The 22,627-nt window shown below is 33.6% G+C and overlaps 1 protein-coding gene and 1 non-coding gene across 2 annotated transcripts; both read left to right on the top strand.

Moving 5' to 3' along the window:
* Positions 1 to 1,669: 1,669 nt before the first annotated feature.
* LOC106464083 (peptidyl-prolyl cis-trans isomerase-like) lies at positions 1,670 to 9,659 on the top strand. The gene is made up of 5 exons (XM_013924198.2): positions 1,670 to 1,902; positions 6,327 to 6,357; positions 7,542 to 7,727; positions 8,465 to 8,540; positions 9,269 to 9,659. The coding sequence occupies exons 1-5, from the start codon at positions 1,717 to 1,719 to the stop codon at positions 9,399 to 9,401; spliced, it is 612 nt and encodes a 203-aa protein (XP_013779652.1). The 5' UTR covers positions 1,670 to 1,716; the 3' UTR covers positions 9,402 to 9,659.
* Positions 9,660 to 21,125: 11,466 nt separating this feature from the next.
* Positions 21,126 to 21,199, top strand: Trnat-agu. The gene has a single exon. It is a non-coding gene; the product is annotated as a tRNA-Thr (tRNA).
* Positions 21,200 to 22,627: the final 1,428 nt, after the last annotated feature.

Here is a 22,627-nt window from a genome sequence, read left to right as displayed (position 1 = left end):
CGTAGAAAAGACTAGAGTTGTTGGGAACAATCATGATCCTTCTAGAAACCCATGACGTGTTACCAGTGTCACGTGACTACCGTTATCGTAACAATATATATATATAATCATAAAAGAAACAAACCAGAAGTTGTTAACACATTCACATATATACATATACATAAATTCACCATATAAAGGGACAACCTTCTATCTCTGTTAATTGAAGTATTTTCAGATCTGATAAGAATGGACTCCTTGTATTAAAAGGGTAATCAGATTTAGGCGAACCATGCTCATTTCTCAAATGTGCTGCAACTGCACTTTTATCAACCTCATCTGTCATCGTAGCAGGAAAAATGTTTCATGCAACACTCTTTTACAGGTATCTCAGTTTCTCCAATACATTTTTTGTCAGAAAAATACCCCAAGAAATACTGTAAGCTACATCTTTTTTCCATACGTTTCTTCGGAAGTCATGGGTTACATACCCTAATATTGTTCTTCTGAAAATAATTGCGTGGCCTAAATGTTGAGCGCACTAAATGAAATGTGATTTAAGCGAATGCTTATACCTTTCTATCCCACATATAGGCAAATCTAATTCCATCAATTCATTTTTGTATCATATTGTTTACCCTAGGACTAATGAAAGGTATTTGATATGTAACAATTTCTTCTCGACTCCTGTTCTTTTTCCTTTGTTTGTTATGAACGGTGAAAACTTTGTTAACCAATCTTTCAGGATAACCATTCAGTTTTAAAGAATCCCGAAGATCTGCAGTCGCCTCCAAAAATCACCATAGTTGTTACAAATACATAAATGTCTCGTTGGTTGGCTAAAAATCATAGCGGCTTTTAAAAAAAGTTATGTATATGTATATATATATATGTGTGTTACTAACTGCCTGAGGGATTTTGAAGTGCCATTATTCCACATAAACAATGTCGTAAGCGGCGATATTTGTAACCTATGTCAGAGGCGTCGGAATCGGGGTGCTACATATTTTTACATATTTGACTTATATAGCAAATTTAAGTTATATTATCTGCATGTCGAGTCAAGCACCCCACTTTGCAACTCCTTCCTACACCACTGCGTGTTTAGCATATCAAATTTTATAGATCACAAAATATAATAAGTTTTTGACATGCACATCACTGACTGTTGTATGTAGGAATTTATTCATAATTAGAACACGCGCGATACCTAATACATAAACTTACACAAAATGGAAGCAAAAACAAAGTATTATAAGGTCTTAATAAAATGCTGATTACAATTCTATTAAAAGTATATTTGCTCTCTCTAATAAGCTCTAAAGCTGACCCTCATCGATGAGCTAGACTATGAATTTTTGCAATGTATTGTGTTTTTCTTATTTGAAACAGATGTAAATAATATTATTTATGGACTTCTTTCAGAGACGTCGTGTTAGTACAAAATTTTACGTAGCGCAAAGATACATTTTTATAAGGTCTTAAAAAATGCAATACGGGGTTTTCATAAGTAGTTTTTCTGAGAAGCATCCGAAATAGTAATGAGTTCTAATGTAAACCAATGCATTTAATGGAATATTTTGAACTATATAACAAAAGAAAATACCATTTCCCTACACATAAATACTGACACTCATAATGATATCAGAAATTTTAATAATTTAAATGAATAATATAAATGTAAAATATAACTTGCCAGTCGTTATTAGCGTTGTTTGAACAACGTATATAAGGGTGATGATTCACGTGTGTTTGAACGTTTGCCGCCATAGTTGCCGGCTGTCTATAATAGGAAATCTTTATAAATCCCAATCTTTTGTAATCCAGCGTTTCGGAGCTAGATTCTGCACCAAAATGGCTAAGCCACAAGTATTTTTCGATATAACAGCCGATAATCAACCTCTAGGTCGAATTGTTATGGAGGTAAGTTAGTTATTTTTTCTATTTAAATGGGAACTCCTTTACTTTAAGTTTAGTCATTATCAGTTTTATGTGCGGTAGTGAAATTCTAATTTAAATTTTAATTCTTGAAAAACGTAGGCTTAACTTTTGTTGCGGTTTCACTCCAGTCGTAAGTACTCTTGGAAATAAATTCTAGAATATTATAGTTTTGTATTGAAAAGAGAAAAGTAATAATTGGTACTGCATAATACTAATGGACCTCGCCTTACTTGCGAGTCTTAATCAAGTTAACTTAATGATAGTCTTATTCATGTTAGAGAAGTTTATGCTTAAGAAATGCCCGGGATGAGGGTGGAACTGTATAGTACTATAAATTGTAATGTATAATTGGTGTACTACTAGTAACTACAGTAACAGTGATAACAATAGGCTACTGGTATTTGGTATTGAGTATTTATTTTCAGGCTATAATGGTTAAGACTAGTGTAGGAGTTAATCGTTCACAGTTTGTTAGGTGTAATAGGTATAACGCGTGGGTTTTATTTGGGAACTCCGGACTGGAATGTACTTTTAACTTAAGTAAACTAGCAGCAGTAATGAAGACTGTAATTTTTAGATAGAGTTGTAGGCTGGAGAAGTATTTGATAAAAAAAATATATAAATTGTGGGAAATGGCAGCAGAATTTCAGGAGGAATTCAAGCTTTTACATGCAAGGGATACATTAGCTAACAATGACTTTCAGGAAGTTAGAGTACTATTAGAGTAAAAAGTAGTGAATTTTGTTATAATGAGCCTATTTCGTTGAGCAACAGGTTTCAGCCCTTTGCTTTTGCAGATGAGGAACTACTGAAAGGAAGGGAACAAAAGGGTCAGAGAAGGATGTGGATGATATTGATAAGGAGTTTATACTGATAGTTATAGGTGATTCCTTGACAAGGCATGGGAATAGAATAGTTTGTGATGTAAATGGGGAAGAAAAGGATTATGCTACCCAGGGCCACAGGAGAAGGATACAAGTCTCAAGTAGTTATATTGTAGAGGTGGTAAATTTAAGTGACTTCAAGAAAGAGCTTTTAAGTATATGAATGATAAAGGATGGCTTTAAAATTATTTTAATTTATTTTAGATGATGGAACAGCAAAGATGGACTAATAGGTCCCATGTTGTCTCAAAACATTGTGTGTGTGTGTGTATATATATATTTTATTTGTGTGTGTATACACATGTTAATAAGTTTCCCATCTTTAATTTAAAAATAAATCCTTTTATTTTTAATTAACTTTGTTCATATGACCTATGGAGTTTGAGATATGAGTATTAACTGTTAGTGTTATGTATAACTAGTGACAGTAGTGTAGTGGCAGCTTGTCTGAACTTTTTTATTTTTGCTAGGTCATCCTTTGAAAATATTTTGGGCTGTGATGCCCCAACCCTGTGGACACACAAAATCAAAGCAAATTATTATACATAGTCCAAAATATTTAACTTTTTAGTATACATACTAAAACATTTTGTTAAGAGTAAAAATACCATTTTGGACTGTGGAAAAGGTTTTCAACAGTAATAGCACAGTTACTTATGAATTAACTTGTACATTTTATTGTGAATGTAATTTTTAGATTCTTTTGTACATATTAATGAAGTGGTATTTTATTGAGTATTAAAAAAAAAAAAAGCACACCACATAGATATTGGTAATCAAACACTCAAGTTCAAACTTTTCTGCTAAAGAAATGCTTGGCTGTGAAGCTGTTAACTTTCAATATCCAAAAAGAAAACTTTCTAAATTAAATTGTCACAATGTTTACTAATCAATATATTGGACACAATAGAGCTTGTACATTGTTACATTATATGGATAGTTCACAAAGTAGCCAATTTTTTTGTAACCAAGGCTTCTTGTATGTTTTGCATCCAAAATTTATTCAAATCTGTTGATAATACTATTGCTACAGATTGTGGGTTTAGAAGACTTGCAGAGTATTGCAACCTTTAAAAACTTGCGTGTTTATGATTTAATTCCTTGGGATGTTTAGAATAATAATTTTAGTGTATTGACAACTATTAACTTTACCTCTTGCTTGTTTATCGTATATAGTTAATATTAGCTATTACATCATTAGTTACATTGCTTTTTGATTACTTTCTTTGCCATAGTAAGAACTGTCTTTCATCTTTATGTATTATAATTGAATTTAATCTCATTTACACTTCAGCTTTAACAGGAAATTTAACTATTATTTTCTTTTGTCTGCTCTGTGTTTTGTTATATTGGAAGTTAAAGTGGAGTATTGTTATTCACCTTTAACATCTTATCTTTCATTATACTTAACATTGAGCAGTAAAGAAAATGTAATATTTTAACTTTTTTATTGTTTGGTTGAGGTATCCATCTGGTTCCTTATTTTTTGTATCTTCCTAAATAAGTTTTTAATAATACCCTTAAGTACTGCTACTTGATTCCACACCTAAAGTAATGTCTAATTTAGCTCAAATGTTAGGCTCCTCATAAAGTTCTATTGTTGGAGTTGTTCAAGGGGATTTTTTATTGATCACAAAATAGTTTTAGGTAGTATTACAAGTTTTGCTTATACATGGTTGTAGTGATGTTACATCCAGTGAACATTAAATCTACAGCAGCTAGTGTTCATTTTGTAACTAAAGTATATTCTATTTCTCAATTGATGTTTTCATTAATACTATTGTTTAGAATGTTTTATTTGGAAACTTTTATATTATACTTTTCTTAATTATTTTACATTGGTAATTTAGTATGCATTTAGGAATAACTTGTATCTTGAGCTAGATTGCTAATAGTTAAGTTCAATTTTGAATATAATTGAAAAGTTGAGACATGCATGTTTTGACCCCCCTCTGTGTACCTAGGGTTAATGTTAAGTATTTTCATGAAGTCATACTAATGGTGCAATAAGTAGACGGATCTAATGACTATCAAATATGAAAAACATTATCCCAATAAGAAAGAGTTGAGCAAATTAGAATGAAGACTGGAGAGTTGTTAGCTCTCAAATGTTTCATCCACACATAACGTGTGATTAAATGTTTTGAAAATCCAGCAAGCTCTAGTTGGTCTCATAACTGTTGGTAGAAAAATGGCCATACATTTCAACCCATCTCTCATGTTTAAAATAAATGGCTATATAAAGACTTTAAAAAGTCTGAAAGAAAAATGTATTCAATGAGTGTAATTCTACATAAGTATGAAGTTATTTCTTTTAGTTATTTGCTTTAGAAAAACCTAAGGAAACAGTAAGCCTGGTAGATAACTGATTTTTAAAGCCTTGTCACAAATTCCTGATTGGGAGTGTATGAATGTGACCCTACTTTCAAAAAGAGTTGCAGAAGGATCTGGGAGGTTGTATCCCTATCAGTTTGCCAGTTATTAGTGAGGTATTGAGATTACTGTCACAAGATACTGTGAAAATTGTTTTTTTATCATGGTATCTGAACTTTAACAATTGTTATGGTGTGTGTGTCTTTTACAAGCTGGCAAGAATAATTGCAATTGTATTTATCCTCAGAAATTAATGTTACTTACATTTTTAATCTAGTCCCTAAAACTGTTTTATGACAAATGTAATTGACTTGGCTTTGTTTCTGTGGTTCTGTCAGAGGACTTTAGTTATAGGATCACACAGGATTATTGCAATTCCTTTTTCTTTCGTCTGTTCTTTTAAAGAATGGTTTTTAAACATGTGCTATCTAAAAAATCTATATTCTCAACTGTAATATATTTTTAGTTTTTTCAGTATCCCTATATATTGTATCTGTTATATTCTCCCAAATAACTCATTAAATCAGCAGTATAGGGAAAAATGAATAGTTGATAACTTGCATGAAATGCATATCTTGTTGAATGAGACTGTAAAAGGTCATGGCATTTGCAATTTGAACCACACCCTTACACTTATGGTTAAACTAAAATTGGTTTACAGTCAGAATATAGCTAGCATGTTGAGTATTTAACAGTCTTTAAACCTCTTATTCTGTATAAAACTTTGGGTTTTTATTTTAAATGCATATGCACATTCATGTTGACTCAGCATGCTTTAATAAAAACTTGTGAAAATTAGTATGTAATGTACATACTGTTTCAGGAACTTTTTTTTTTTCAAAAGAAACCAGTCCTCATTTTGGAAATGAAATTAATTCCATTAATGACTTGACAATTGAATATTAAAATTGTCATAGACATTTGGATTAATGGTAAGATATGCTGTAAAAAGTATGCCTCAACATTTATTCTTTCAGTTTGTTTAGTTACATAACTTGTGAATTTTTAGTTAATTTATTACAGTTGCTAGAAATACATTTCTTTTGTAAAGTCTAAATAGTTTGACCCAATAAATATTAAGCTTTTTAATAGAAATACTTACCAAAAAGATGTCAAATGTAATAATTGCTGTATTTTTTCTTTTCCTAGCTTCGACAGGATGTTGTACCAAAAACAGCAGGTGAGTTGCAAAGACAAGAACAATATAAACTGAGATGATTAACTGATTTCTTTGTAATTGAGGAAAAATACTGCTAATTGCTAGTTTTTCTTGTGCTTGTTTGTGGTTTTTTTATTATTATTTTTTTAATCAATATAAACTTGGTTAAACATGTATAACAATAGTAGTCAAAAAGATTGTATACCCTGGCCCTTCTGCTTTTTTTTTTTCAAGATTGCATGTATTTATATTAGATAATGTCAAATTTCACCTTTGAAAACTGTCTTTCTCGGATCCAGAATGAACAATGCTCTGGGTAATTTTTTTTGTTGCATCTAAGTGGCACGGCAGTGGGAAAGACTATCCCATACTGACTTTCCATGTTATGTAAAATTTTTGTATATATTGGTCTATATAAGTTTGAGATACATGCATGGAAATGCATGCAAACCCAATTGCAATACCATTACCACTCCTCTGGAAGTGAAGGTAAAAAGATTTTGGACACTGTGGTAAATGCTAACTTGTATATATTGATAAATAGGATTTTCTCTGCTACAGTAAAATACCTTTTATCTTTATGCGTGGAGTTTACTAAAGTGCTGTTGAATAAATGCTCTTTGCTATCTTAGGTTGGTTTAACTTTTAAGAGTAATTATAGATATTTTGAAAATTTGTGTTAGTGGGAAAATAAAGGGAAGAGAAACAAAGGAGAGGTAAATGGAAGGGAAAAAAAATAGTTTTGTTGCTGGAGTTACCTCTGGTGCTGTTCTCAATCACACTTGTGGAAAGTGGTCTTATAGCTTTGCTCTATCTGTAAATTAGGCCTACTGTTTATGGTTCCATTACAAAATTTTCAAGTTGGAACTTTCCCCCCAGTTTTACTTCATCAAAATGAACTTGTGTTTATGAAAATTCATTATATTCTTCAGTTACATTTTACTTTAAACTATAATTTTAGAAACTTGTAGAAATAGTGTGTTAAGTAAGTAGCGAGAACAGATAGTTGAAAGTTTGTACAATTTGAAGTTGGGTTTGTCAGTTCACAGCAATTATACAGGTCAATACATACTTTTATTATGCTTGTTGAAAATCAGAAAGTTAGATATACTGAAGTTTGAGCTATAATATAGCTAAGGATTTTACTTAAGCTGTTTATTTATGTTTTTCTATTTTTAAAACTAATTTGTGTTGTTGAATTTTAGAAAACTTTCGGGCATTGTGTACTGGCGAGAAAGGTTTTGGTTACAAAGGAAGCACCTTCCACAGGGTTATTCCAAACTTCATGTGTCAGGGTGGCGACTTCACTAAGCATAATGGCACTGGTGGGAAGTCTATCTATGGTGAGAAGTTTGAAGATGAGAACTTCATCTTGAAGCACACTGCTCCAGGTATGAAATTTAACTTAGCTTTTTTTCTGGACAGTACATGTGCATAAGATAGCCACTGGTCTCTTTTATTCTCATGAAAATGCTTAACCAATTTACATGGGGAAAAAAACAATTTTTTTTTTAAATTTTTCTATCGGGAAAAATCAACAAAAATCTTGTTTTATCTTGGCCTTCCTTGAGACTAAAGAATCCAGTCCATACTGTGAAAATGCATCCTAAATCATTATTTCACTTCCAGCAGCTTATACAGTAGAAACAACACATAAGCTCCAAAGCTTAATGGGCCTGTTACATAACTGACTCTTATCTATACAGAATATTGTGTATTGATTCCTCTGACCAGTGGTTAGGGCACTCGACTCGCAATCTGCGGGTCGAGGGTTCGAATCCCCGTCCCACCAAACATGCTCGCCCCTTTCAGCTGTGGGGGCATTATATAATACGTGTAACATAATACTTGCAATTAAGACTAGTGTAAGTGTGTTTTTGGGACATTCTTCTATGATATATTGACTAAATGAGCATTAAAAACAAGTCTAAGTAAAATGCTTTGGGTTGGTTAAACTTGGCTTTTGTTGCTCCAATTTCTAGCTGAAAGAGAAATATGGATCCTCTCTGACCAGAATCTTTGTAATTTATTCTCACTTCACAGCATGAACTTATTTTTAACAGCTTCACAAACTTCAGCTGGGGAAAAGTGCCAAAGTTTCTATATTTATTTTTTATTTTTTTCATAGGCATTCTTTCTATGGCCAATGCAGGCCCAAACACTAATGGATCCCAGTTTTTTCTTACAACTGTCAAAACAGCCTGGTAAGTAACTGAGTAAGTTAATGTGATATTTAAGGTTGATTTTTGTATAGGTATCTTGGATTTAGAAGTATATATAGATTTGATATACGAAGAAAGTACTGAAATAAAGTATGTAGCTTAAGTAGTATAGGAGTGTTTGTAAACTTGTAAAAGCAAGATAATAGATAGCATTAACATAAAGAATGACATATGGGAATGTTAAGAGAAGAGGTGCTTTGTAGATTAAGAAAAATACTAGATTTAGCCTTTTCAACTCTATCTTGTTCTCATCCTCAAGTTGGGCCATATAATTAGTGAGTGACAAGAAAATCAGTTTTTAAGTAATATTACTCTTCTGTATCAGCAGTTTTACAAGGTTATGATTAATCACCAATACTAATGTTTAAATGAGGTATTACGACAGGTTTGGAATTACTTTAGTGTGGTATCAGCAACTTTGATTCAGTGCACAACATAACAGTTGATGTTGGATGATTTGTTAAATATAAATAGCATTTCAACAAATACTCTTCCATACCCCACATGGCCCGAAGAGCCCTGTTATTGGATGAAAGGTCTGTCAGCATGATATATAGCATATTTAGTGTACTTTCACTTGGTACTTATTGAGTAGTACAATCTGGTAAATTTCATTCTTATACAAATAATTTTAATAACTTAAGCTCATTTTCAATTATGTACATAAGGTTGTTGTTTTTTGTAACAGACTTGCAATTGTTTTTTTGCAGGTTGGATAACAAGCATGTGGTATTTGGCCAGGTTGTAGAAGGAATGGAAATAGTGAAGAAAATAGAAAGTTTTGGGAGTCAAAATGGCAAAACCTCAAAAAAGATTGTTATTCAGAATTGTGGACAGCTGTAAACTGTGTGGTTTAAACGGTCACATTCCTAATACTTTTTATGTTTGCTCTAATTTTTTTTCAATGCTTTTCCTTTTCTATTTTTATTTTCTAAAGCTAATGTAATTATGTATCCTCCTTCCTATATACAGTACTAGATGTATTAGGGTTACTCAATAGGATCAAATGAATAGGTCTAGTTGTCAAGCAAAATAGTTTTTAAGGATGACTTGCATAAGTTTAAAACCATTCATTTAATAAATTCTGATGACCTTACAGTATGATGAGTGATTTTATTTACTATACAGGCATGTTTAACAATACAAAATAGATGAGAATTAGCCTTCTATCTTGAAATAACAAGATTTGTCAAATATTCATTCAAAACATCCAGAATACAAACCTAACAATATTTCAGTTCAAAAACAAAATTCGCCCCCTATACAAAAAAAAAAGAAATCTTAATTCATGAGAAGTTTTATTTAAATTACAGATTGTCTTTGCATATAATAACCACTACATTTATGGTTAAGCAGTGTACAAAAGTGAGAATATGAATATAAAATGTTTTAAATTAGTATTCTATACACAATTCCAATATAAGAGTGAAAGTATTTTGCAATAATTGTTAATTGAATGATTCATGATTTCTGACTCAATGACGTTGAAACGTGCTCTGCACTTTTGGAGCCTTGTGTGCCCTAAAAGTAGCAATTAAATTTATTATTTGAGTGTGTAAGTTAGTCTGAGGTTTGTGGGTGCTATTAACTAGCTCAGCTGCCTTTTCTCTTGTCTATCAACTGAAAATTAAACAAGTATCTTGTGTGACGTGCTGCAATAACAGCATTTATTATAAAGTAGTTTTAAAGAAATGCTTAATGAAATATTTAGTACAAATGCAAACTGATCTGAGGATATGAAAGTAACTTTAGGTTCAAATTGCTTACTCTTTATATAAGAATGTTACATCAGTAATAAAGATTTCTTCACATTCATAGATTTGTTTTGAAAAAAAGAATATTCTCGATTGTTGGACAGTTTTTCCTTGAATAATGACCGTCGAATGACAACAGTTAAAATAAAGATACAATGGTTACATGCCCTCCATTTATTGAAACTAGGTGTATCGATATTAAAAAATAAAGGTTTCCAATTGATAATCGTACCACGAACTTCCTGTGGTACGTCATGTTCTGTGGATGTTCGTACCATGGACGATATTCTGTTAAATATAGTGAGTGGGTAGAAGAATCATTTTTAAATTTGCTTAAATTATCCATTGTGCATTACTGTATGAATACAAGTTTGTTTTGAATTTCGCGCAGAGCTACACGAGAGCTATCTGCGCTAATCGTCCCTAACTTAGCAGTGAAAGATTAGAGGGAAGGCGTCTAGTCATCACCATCAACCACAAGCTCTTGGGCTACTCTTTTACCAACGAATGGTGGGATTGACCGTCACATAATTACGCCCCCACGGCTGAAAAAGCAAGCATGTTTGGTGAGACGAACGATTCGAACCCGCACATTGCGAGTCAAGCACCCTAACCACATGGCCTATATGAATATAAATCACGGGCTATATGTATGAAAAATAATTTTTTTAAATTAGTGCGTTCAGAAGTTTCGAATAATTTTAGTAGTTCCAAAATCACCCAGTTCCAACCTTAAGTCAACCATTATATAAATTAACGTTATGAAGAGAGAGAGAAAAACACGTGTAATACATTTACAACACGCAACAATGACTAGTAACTTAAGCGCGTCACAAGGAGACATTTCTGCCAATATCACGATTTCTTTCTTTCACAATACACCCCCCCCCCCCACTGTAGGACAGGGAGCACAACCCTTGTTTCTATCATTTACAAGTTCTTAAGAAGTGAAAACATTATTGGTATTATAGAAGAATGGGTCTAAATATATGTATATTAACGATGTATCAGCTTGAATGCATATTGTATGTCAAAATGAAGATTCAACATTCATTCAAGCTGATACATCGAAAATAAACCCATACACGTTAAAAAGCGTAAGTCTGTCCTCCTTTTTAATATAAAAGTTATTTTATAACCCACGCTAAACAAATAACAATCTTTGCATATCAAGTCTATTTCAACCCAGCTTTTTAAAATTGATCACAGTTGACGCATTTTGAAATTGTGAGCGTTTATTCGAATATGTAATCATTTCATAATGATAAATGTCTAACATACGAAAATACCTGTTTTTAAAAGATGAGTTCGTAAATATTGCTTCGTTTTTTTACAGTATTAATGCAAAGAATTGTACCTTGTATCCAAATAGTGCTCTTTAGTTCCGACATCGTCAATCCGAATGATTTTTTACGAAGGTAGACAACTTTTCGTAACGAGAGATTTAATCGATAATCCATACATTCGTGTTTTGAAACTGAACAACAATTTCAATAAACGTGAATTTTGTATGGTTACGTTGATATGAACAACAAATGATATTGTAACATTGACTACAAAACACCTAACTGTGTGTTTACCTGTTTACGACAGTTTTTTTTCCAGAATGATCTTCACGGTGGGGATTTGCGTAATTAACTAAGATATTGGAAGATGATCAGTGATTTATACCTGTGTTTCGGAAGCGCAGATATAACTTTAGACGCATATAAATTGTATCAAATTACAAACTAAAAAAAATGAAGTCGTAAAAACTGCTATGTAAATATTACTACCATTAAGGGTATAGTAATTACAATTAACATGGACAGCGACATGTACAGTATATGCAAAGTAAGTTAGACGGAGTTAGGTTTGTGTCATAGAAGATTGCCCACCATTGGTTTATGGAACAGTCGTGTTACGTCAGTGCTCCAAAATGAAGCCTTGTAGAAATACCACCATTGTTATAACATGTTTGAGTGTATAATAGAAAGCTATACATGTGCAATATATTTTGTATTGGAAGTTATTGTTTTGAATAAAATCATATGTAAATACAATGACATATTATACATTTTTGACGAAGTTTAAAATAATTAAGTCCTAGATTTATTGTACACACGTGGTTTTCTCAAATACCGATATCATCGAATATATCTGAAAAAGTCCACATAATAACGGGCGAATCGAGAAGGAAATGTATGGAGTAATTAGAATCTGAAATCTTGACCTTTTGGTTCTAGAGTTCAACACTATTGTCTATACGTTAGCGTGCCGGATTATGAATCCGAAGATCTATTATCTGCGTCTAATTTCTTCAAAATCATGATCCACACTTTGGGACCGTGAGTGCGTTATAATAGTGGCGGTCAAATATTCAAATCTCGCAAATAGATTATCCAAAGATTTGACGATGTGTGTTCTTAAGTAGCTACTTCTCTAGACTATCGGCTCAAAATGAGGTGGTAACTTTGTGGAAGTATCCTAAAAAAAAATCAGTATATCACATCACGAAATCAGATTTAACGTAAATAAAGATTAGTTTCACAACAAAGTTTTCACTAGTTAAAATCTAAACATAACACCTGTGCAGAATATTTGCAGTTCAGGATTCCACGCTGGACGCGAGCGAATAATTTAGAGGTAGTGCAGTCAAATGGGAGTATCAACACCAGTAGCGAACGACATCACATTGAGAAATTTTCATTTTATTAAAGTAGAACCTGTCTATTTTTTCTTTCGTCCAGCGACTCAAAGGAAACTTAAAATAACCCGAATTGTAATAAGAAAGTGATTATGTAGCGCTTAACAATAATAAATGTTGCACTTTGAAAGTTAATTAAAAACAGGATCAAAGAAAGAATTTGCAAAGAAACAACTGAGATTTCAATAGTTGTATACATATAAGTACAATTGTTTTAGTTTGCTGAAAATATCAGTTCAACTATAGGCTATTGCAGAAGTCGGAGCTCTTGTTATCAAAACACTACATATTTTGTAATGAGACAGCTTATCTCTAGTATGTCCAATAGGAACGCACGAGTAGGGTCATGTATATATATGTTACCCCGAATAATAAAACTATGACTCTCTTAAGGTAGCCAAATGCCTCATCATCTAATTAGTGACGCGCATGAATGGATTAACGAGATTCCCACTGCCCCCTATCTAACGAAACCACAGCCAAGGGAACGGGCTTGGAGAAATCAGGATACAGTAACCATAAATATACAGTAGTGTGTTGGCTGTCAGTGGACACAGAAATGACGTCACATAAGGTACGCTTAACGTTGCAATTTGTACTGTCGTGACTTGTAAAACTTGCACACGCCATTAATCACGAGAAAAATTATGCACTCCATAGGTTACAACACAGCATGACATGAAGTTCAAAAGCAAGAAATAAAAATATTTGTTATTCTTAATTTTGGCTTTATATACTGTTGAAACAGAACACTTTCGGGTACCCTGAGGAAGTACATCTAATTTCCTTCAGGGTTGACGATAAAATAGTATATTCTCCGATTTCACATTCCTATACATTGAAATTTTGGGTGTAGTGACTAGAGGAGGTGGTGGGAACACCTTCCTGTGCTCTCAAAATCCATCACGAACAGTAGATGGTGGCATCATCATCTTGAAAATACCAATACCTTGAGGATAAAAACAGTGTGCGCTTGATCACTGGCGATACTCAGATATTCGTGAGATGCAATGTGACCCTTGACAGAGACAAAAGGACCCAGTTCATACCCTGAAAATGCACCACATTGGTTAACTTCCAGCAGCTTACACAGTTGAAACGATACATACGGGTTCCAAAGCTTAATGGAGCTGTCACTTTGACTCTTATCTATACAAAATAGCGTGTATTGATATTCCTCTGACCACATGAAGATCTTCTATTGGTGAACAGATCAGTTTTGGTGGGATTTACACCACTGAAGCACACCTTTATGTTGGAAGATGAAACTAATGGTGCAATGGTTACCAAAACTACTTTCTTGCAGCCCCTGGACACATTTCTTGTTGAAATGGATGGTCCTAGTTTATAGTTGGTATCATATGTTAATCGCTATAATAGTGAACGTCCACTGATCTTCGCCAAAAGCTATCTGTTAGTGCAGATACTTCCATCCACAACATCCCCTGATTTTTGTTTTTGCTGAGATTTTTACCACACAATATAGGCCAAAGAGGTGGCCGCTTTTGATTTCACAGTGAGTTCCATTGTTTCAATTATAGATATGTACCATTAACATTCTCCCCTTAATGAAGACTGAAGCACATAAAAATCTGCTTTCACTATACATACTGATGAAATAGTAAAATTAATACATTTCGTTGCGTATTTACTCATTCTATAATAGGAGAGTCAAAAAAATAAATTAATAGTGTACTTTATAGTGTTTTGTTCAGACAGTGTAAGTAAGTTACCAGTAAATATTTAACATAGATGCTAACTGATTTTATACATTACAAGTTTCTACTTTGTTTAATCTTCTACATCAGGACCTTAGTGTTTAAATCAAAAATTTGAAAGTGGTTTCTAAATTTCTTCTACAAATTTACATATTATACTTCAGTGTTTATGGTAGATAACTAAAATTGGTTTTGAAAACTCTTTTTATTTATTTAAAAAACAAAAACAGTAATATTGAGGGAATAAATAAATAAATTTTACCTGGCTCTTAAAAGATACCCTACCAGGGATAAGATGTTATTTTTGGCAGGTGCGCCTGGCCCAAGGGTAATTCAAGATATTTAAGTCCAATAATGTTCCATTGTTGATCAGCGACCTTTGGCTGGCAGTAAGCCACAGTGACGGAAAATGTGATGGCCAAGTCCGGACTGATATTTTTTTTTTCATTCTACAACTTAGAGTTTGAGTATAGAATACTTAATGATAGAACCTTTTTCATTCTCCCAATCAAGAACAAGAGACATCTTTGTGGAAGTTCAATCCAAAATTTATTGAGTTACAACATGAGTTCAAACAAAAGCCCTTTTCCATAAAAGCATAACCAAATGAAAGATGAACGAGAACTGACTACTTCACAGTTCTGAGAACTTATAGTAGCAAATTATTTTCTTTTGACCACTGTTTGAGATCTAACTCCAAGATGGTAGGACAATATGGGTAATTCTCTTATGACCTCGATCAATCCTAATATTCCTGTGGTGGTTGGAAATATTTCATATTTTACCCTTTTATAATTAGTAATGACATTGTTATCTTTAGTCAGGTAATTTTTCTAAATTGTTATAGGTAGTTGGCCTTTGGAATGGGTTACTCTTAGGCAGTGGCGGTACCAGCACCAAAAATTTTAGAGCAAGCCAAAAAAAGACATCTTATACTCACTTGCAATTTTAAAAGGACTCATTATTCCCCCCAGATTTTAGCGTGCTAAATTACATTGAGCCAACTTTGGGTTTCAACAACTACTTTGTATTGAGTTTTGATGCCCCAAAGTACACACAGACTTTGGAAAGGATCAGAAGGTTTTAGATCATTCTAGCAATTTTGTTTGGAGGGGAAATAAGAAGTCTTTTTAAAAGTGAATTGATGAATAATGATCAAAAGCATGAATTTACCAAGACACCAACCGGAACGATCCTTCTCTTCGACTTTAAACCAACGTTAACCTTGTATTTGGAAACGTAGTAACGAACCTGTCAACATTATCAAGATCAATGGAAAGAGCATGTTTTCTGTGAACGCTAATTACTGTTAGATTCTTCAGTCTCTTACCTGTCATAATGACTCTAAAGTGATCTTTAATCAGTTTTAGCTTACTGAAGCTCATCTCACAGCCGGCTGTGCTAACTGGGAGAGTTATTGCTATCTTTTTAACCATAAATAGGAGTTTGAGATGTTATGAAAACTTCTCAACTGCTCCAAATGTCGCAAATGAACGCTCATTCATTGTCTTAGCTTGCCTATTTCCATTTGTATGTCTTCAAAATTCAGCCTATAATGGGCTGCAATAGGTTTAATAGTCTCAAAATCGAAGAATTTTTCAGAGGCAACTGCCAACAGGGAACGAAACAAGTTGAGCAAAAATGGATCGGGCACCTAATGCACGGTATCGATTGCTGTCGCTTATGTCAACATGCCACAGAAATTTAATAAAACGGTCACACTTTGCTACAACTGCACTAACAGCGCGAACTTGGCGAACCCATCATATTTCCGACATTGTTTCAAATTCTACAGGCTTCTAATTTGGGTTCAGGTCTTTCCTTGTTCGGAAAGGAATCCACTGTTCGTAAAAATTGTAGCAAATAACAAATTTCACACTTTCTACGATGGCCAAATTAAGACGAAGAGCAAAACAGTGAATGTAGATGGCTTTAGGTATGATTTGTCTTATTTCCTGTTGAACCTCAGAGCACTTGCCACTCATGATGGCAGTGCCATCATATCCTTAACCAATCAGGTTTATCACATCAAGTCCGTTGTCCTTTAACTCCTCCAGAATATATTTGGTCAACGATTCTGCGTCGAGTTCATCAGCGACTTCAAAGCCAAAATATTCTTCATGAACTTCTGAATCATTAAAGTACTGAAGTAAGAAACTCATTTGCTCTTTTTGGGTGGATTTTTAGTTTCATCGACTAAGATTGAAAAGTACTGAGCTTCTCTTATTTATCTTATTTCGTCATAAATTATATTACTGAGAATATCGAAAGTGACATCTTCTACACTGTGGTGCGTATATTTGGCATTTTAGATTCGTCACACAGTTGATCATTTAGGATCTCAGAATACTTCTTTAAGAAGTTTAATATTTCCAAAACGTTTCATTTATTTTCAGCTGTGTCTTCTTCACGATGACCCCTCTGAGCTATATCTTAATGTTCTTTATCAGAAGTATCCACATTGCTTCTTGGTTCAATAGTCTATCCTCTGTTGGGTCTTCAGGTATGACAATTTCATCTTCAATCTTTCGGCGCTTCTCGCTTGGTCCACCTGTCTCTTTGATAGATTCATCTTCCTGGAAATTCTGTGATTTACGCAGGTTTTGCAAAATTTTCTGATATCCATTTTCTCATTAGTAAGACTTGATGTTACAACATTTGTATGTAGAACACCAACTTCATGTAACAATAAGAAGGTATAAATCACTGGAAATTTCTCATTTCTTGCAAACAATAATGATAGGAGAAGGAATTCAAAAGAAACTATCACCCGAAGAAAAGTCTAGATAATAACGAATGGGAATTATCATTGAAAATTTCGGGATACCACGCAAAATTGTCTGATTTAACAGCGTTGTATTTTGGCGTTGTAAGTCTGTAAACATACGGTTGATCCACTGGTGCACCAATTAAAATTATTCAGTTATTAGAAATTCAAAGTGTCAAAAGTAAAAGAAAAAAAGATAATTTTTGGTGAATGACATTTTCTGTCACAAGAACATTATAATTAAATTGTAATTATTCGTTAGTGCACTTGGATTAGAAGCCAATTTCTGGAAAAGTATCCTTGGATGAAAAAGACGATAAAATTTCTTTAGTGTCTGTTTGTTTTAGATCAGCTGTGTCCACAACGGAGAAAAACCCCTAATTTTATAGCTTTGTAAGTTTGTCAACTTACCGCTGTCCCACCTCTAATATCAAAAGACTGTCTTGATACAACATTAATAACAGTGATAACAAAACTGTTCTATAGTTGAGAAAGATTTCTTCCGCCTCTTATGTGTCCCACACTGATAGCTGCGGAATGTAATTTGATCAAATATTCCAACTTAACAACATGAAAAACCGGTTTAACAAATGGACAAAACTGAACTTTTTAGTGAAGAGGTGGTATTCGGGTATACTTATACGCGCCAGAAAGCTAGAAATACCCGTAAAACGCTAGTCCTGGAAATGTCTCGCACAGAATAAAATTAATAGATAGCAAAGGAGGTGCAAAATGAATTCAAAAAATTTTATTCATACAAATATGTGTTAATTTTAACTCACTGGCTGGTATACTTATTCTGTTGAAGACTGCAACTGACTGCTGGAGTATAGAGCAGGTAGGTAGCAAAACATCCGCACAAGACAAAGATACGATCAAGAGGAAAACAAGTCCAAACAGAGCAAAGACAAAAACAAGGATAATAACGCTGTTAAGTCCGATAATTTTGCGTGGTATCCCACAATATTTAGATTACCCTTGTCAACGATAATTCCCGTTCTTTATTATCTACACTTTTCCTTAGGTTTTCTACGTGTGACAGTGTCTTTTGGGCTCCTTTCTCTTATCATTATGGTTTGCAGGAAATGAGAGATTTCCAGTGATTTATACCTTCTTATTGTTACATGAAGTTGGTGTTCTACATACATGTGTAGACACGTCAAGTCTTACTAATGAGAAAGTGAGCTGCTTGAGGTATGTGATGGAGTATATATTTCATGGAAGCAGCTTTTATACTCGTGACTTGTGTCGTTTTTCGAGGTGGAGATCCTTCTTGATTATGTTATGTGCCATTGCCTAGAACTCGTGGACGGCTTTTTCTACTGACCTTTATGTTCGTGAATTCTTACCTGTTACAAGACGTCGCACTTTACTTACCACGGCTGTGGTACGACTTGTTGCAGATCACTTTGTGGCTGTTCTTATTGCCCCAGTTGTTCAATATATATTCCTTTGTTTTCCGATGCTATTGAATACAATAGATATCACCGTTTGAAGCTTGTAAATCCCCGATCTGGTCACATCTTTATAATCTGATTGTATGAATATTTTGCATTAGATGGGGCTTAAAAGCAATCAGTTTTCTGTGGCATTAACTTACCTACGAAATACCAAACATTGTCAAAATGTAGTTCTGACACATGTGGTTTCACTGTGATTTCATATCGGATGAGGTTGTCCCGTGACTTTCTGATTTGCATATAAACAATCATTTGAATATAATATACTCAACCTTCTGTAACACATTTTTAAGTTGGATAAAAGTCTTATAAGCTCCCAACTCATACATACTCTGCACTATCCCTTTTAATAAGTATGTCGCAACCATAAGAAGACATGACACAGAAACAGAGCCAAATGAGTATAAGTCCTATGGAATAATCATTATGGTATGTAACCCGTGTCTAAGCAACAGAATTAGTGCAAGTTTACGATTTTTATATCTTCAGTTTACAAGGATGTCGTTAACTACTTGCAGAACACCCACACAAAATGTTTTTAAACATCTGAATATACCTAATTAAAGATATTTTCACTAATTATGAAATTGTAAAACATGATGATCCTTCCAAAAATCATAACCGTAGTGTTAGTGTTATCTGAAGAACACTGTATAGTTTCATTCTCTGGCACGTCTTTGTTACAGCTACCTATCAACGTATAACTTTCAAAACAGCGCAACAGCTCATACTTAAGAATATTTATTATGAATTTTAATTATTCTTGTAGAGTTTCAGCAGTTCTTCTGGCAGATGCTATTACTAAAGGAGAACAAATAATACAAATGAACAAACAAACAGTATCATTTTTCACAGTAATTGTGCATCCTTTTTAATTTGCTCGACTATTTCTAATTCATAGAAATGATACTACTCAGATCAGAGAACAAGATACTTCCACGCCTGCAGAGAACTATAACAGAAGAAAGAATAATTTAATATCAAACCTTCAAGTCAGATCAGGTTCCCAGTGCAGCATCCCACAATTCTTGGATTACCTACATTAACAATTACTCTGGTATATACATATTCCCCCAACTCATACAAACTTGCACAAGTGTCTGTGTAACTCCTTGAAATGGGCTTACTCCATACCAAAGAGTAGATATGACAGCGGGTCAAGCTGGTACAAGCTTCTGTGGGATAGCTGTTGTAGTACGTATCCTTTACCTAAACAAGAGGATTCGTGAATACTTAGAACCTTTGTACATCAGGTTTACTGCTCAGGAAAACACTAACGACTTTTAGAATACCTGTATCAAAACTTAGAAAAATTACCAGAATATATATATATGAATAAGATATATTATACACAAGTTATTAAAGAGCAAAATATGGTATTAAATATTATCACACTTGCAGACTAACTAACTATTCTCTGAGCATAAGAAATAGTTTCAGAAACAGCTTAGATCTTTCTTTTATAACTTTCATGATGGTGCGAGAAAGTTCCATTCTCGAGTTTACGACAGATTACATCATACGAATTATCGTGACTCACAACTCTTTACTTGACTAGAATAGACTCATGGTAGACGACAAGGTCATCTTCATTTTACCTGTCGCTAACTAATTAGCGATAAGATCGACAGGAGTCTTACAGAACAAATTACTTCTTCTCAGTTATTATCAGTTTTACAAAACAAATATAACCTGATGGTTAAGGCGCTCGACTAGCAATCTGAGGGTCGTGTGTTCAAAACGCCGTCACCAAACATGCTCGCCCTTTTAGCCGTGGGGAGCGTTATAAAGTGACGGTCAATCCCACTATTCGTTGGTAAAAGAGTAGCCCTCGAGTTAGAGATGGATGGTGTTGACTAGCTGTCTTTCCTCTAGTCTATCACTGCTAAATTAGGGACGGCTAGCGCAGATAGTCCTAACGTAGCTTTGCGCGAAATTCTATAACAAACCAAACTAGCATACTTACTTATACGTTGGTTCTACTAACACAATGAGTGATCAATTGTATCTTTGATCAGTCTTGAGCGCTAGACGTCCTATAACCATAAGTATACGTTATGTTACGACAGTCAGTTTTCTTTTCACAAAACTAAATAAAATTTTTTAAGTACATCGCAGCTCAACTCAACACCTTACAGACCCTTCCTGAATAGAAATTCTGAATAACATACAATAAGAAGCAGGCGCCGTGGCTTAGTTGGTTAAAGCGCCTGTCTAGTAAACAGGAGATCGTGAGTTCGAATCTCACCGGTGCCTTTTCATTCCTTAGAAGGTAATGGTCGTCAACTACACGATTTTTTCATGTGAGATGAATTTCTAAATGCAGTTGTTGTTTTGTTGGGATAAACGTGTAAAAAGCAATGTCAACCAATTCAGCATACCAACACCCAACAGTACCAATCTGTACCATATGAGAAAGGGTGGACTGATTGCGTTTCAGTTTGCATTAGGAAGAAGGTGAACCCCTTAAGAAGGTCCAGAGGCCGCTAGGTACTGTCATACATATTGTTTTCAAATGTAGTTGTTGTAATTTCGTTATGAAATGACAAAAGAAGACCTCAAATATTGAAAGAACATGTACTAGTTACGTAGATATATAAATATACTGCGAAAGACGGAGGAAACTTAGTCCTACCCGTGATCAGCGCACATCGGCTGTACAATGTGTTATTCATAGAACTGGTTATTTTAATTGTCTGCATATTACTAATGTCTTGAATACTTTATTATCATGGATGATTAAAAATGGTAGATTAGAAACAAACAATAGTTTTATACGGACTTATGCGCACACCTCAGTCTGTAACACAAACACAACTTTCTCCCTGACTTTGTTGAATGAATTAATAGGACAAGTAACAAAGTTTTTATGCCGTTCTTCATGATATTGCCATTGGTTTTGCATTCTAGGGACTTCAATTGACTCGTTTTGAAAGGGGATAACGTTTCAACTCGAACACGGTTGTTTTCCTGTACTCTCCAAGCAGAAGGAATTCGAAATTTTGTGTTTAATTACAACTAATAGTTGAAATCCGTGTAAAACTCCAACTAAAATTATTACTTTTCATTCTTACTGATGAAGTATTTAAACTTGTTATTTACATACAACAGCTAAAGATGTGAAGGGAGAGGGTGGCTTCGTCTCATTTCTCTCTTTTATAGAGAAAGTTTATATGTTACCTAATTAGTTGTAAACTCACTTGTTAAAAATTTCATCCAAGTTGCTTTAAAAATATAACAGTTTGAATATTTTATAAGTACTTATGTTTGTAAGAAACTAAGCTATGTTCGCCAATTGTCAATAAAAGGCTTTTCCTAATATTTTTTAATTGTATAGATATATACTGTGATGTTGGGCTTAGGATTCTTCTACAGTAGGTGTCCGTGACTTGTTGGCGATAAATTCAAAAATAAACGAAGAGCACTCACTTCACTTGTTTTCAAAATGATATATATATATATATATTCGGAACTAGTTAAACGTATGTACAAAAAATGCTTTACACTACAGAGTTCATAGGCATATCATAAACACTATATAGTTATTTTCTTCATGTCAAAAGCCCACTTAGGCCTATTCGATTGCTTTAGAATTTCAGTTGACAAGCCGAACTATTGTTCTATATTACTATTGCTAAACTATCCGAGTATAGTTCACTTACTTTATCGTCGAGTTACCACGGT

Source organism: Limulus polyphemus, unplaced genomic scaffold (assembly GCF_000517525.1).
Source record: "Limulus polyphemus unplaced genomic scaffold, Limulus_polyphemus-2.1.2 Scaffold57, whole genome shotgun sequence".
NCBI classification, from domain to species: domain Eukaryota; kingdom Metazoa; phylum Arthropoda; class Merostomata; order Xiphosura; family Limulidae; genus Limulus; species Limulus polyphemus.
Note: the sequence above shows the minus strand (reverse complement) of the source record. Positions and strands in the feature narration are given on the sequence as shown.

What these genes read in the sequence shown, in the direction of transcription:
- LOC106464083 (XM_013924198.2), top strand. Translation starts at nt 1,717, where the DNA reads ATGATTCACGTGTGTTTGAACGTTTGCCGCCATAGTTGCCGGCTGTCT. An exon ending in TAGGTCGAATTGTTATGGAG is followed by an intron (nt 1,903 to 6,326) that starts GTAAGTTAGTTA and finishes TTCTTTTCCTAG; the next exon opens with CTTCGACAGGATGTTGTACC. An exon ending in ACAACTGTCAAAACAGCCTG is followed by an intron (nt 8,541 to 9,268) that starts GTAAGTAACTGA and finishes GTTTTTTTGCAG; the next exon opens with GTTGGATAACAAGCATGTGG.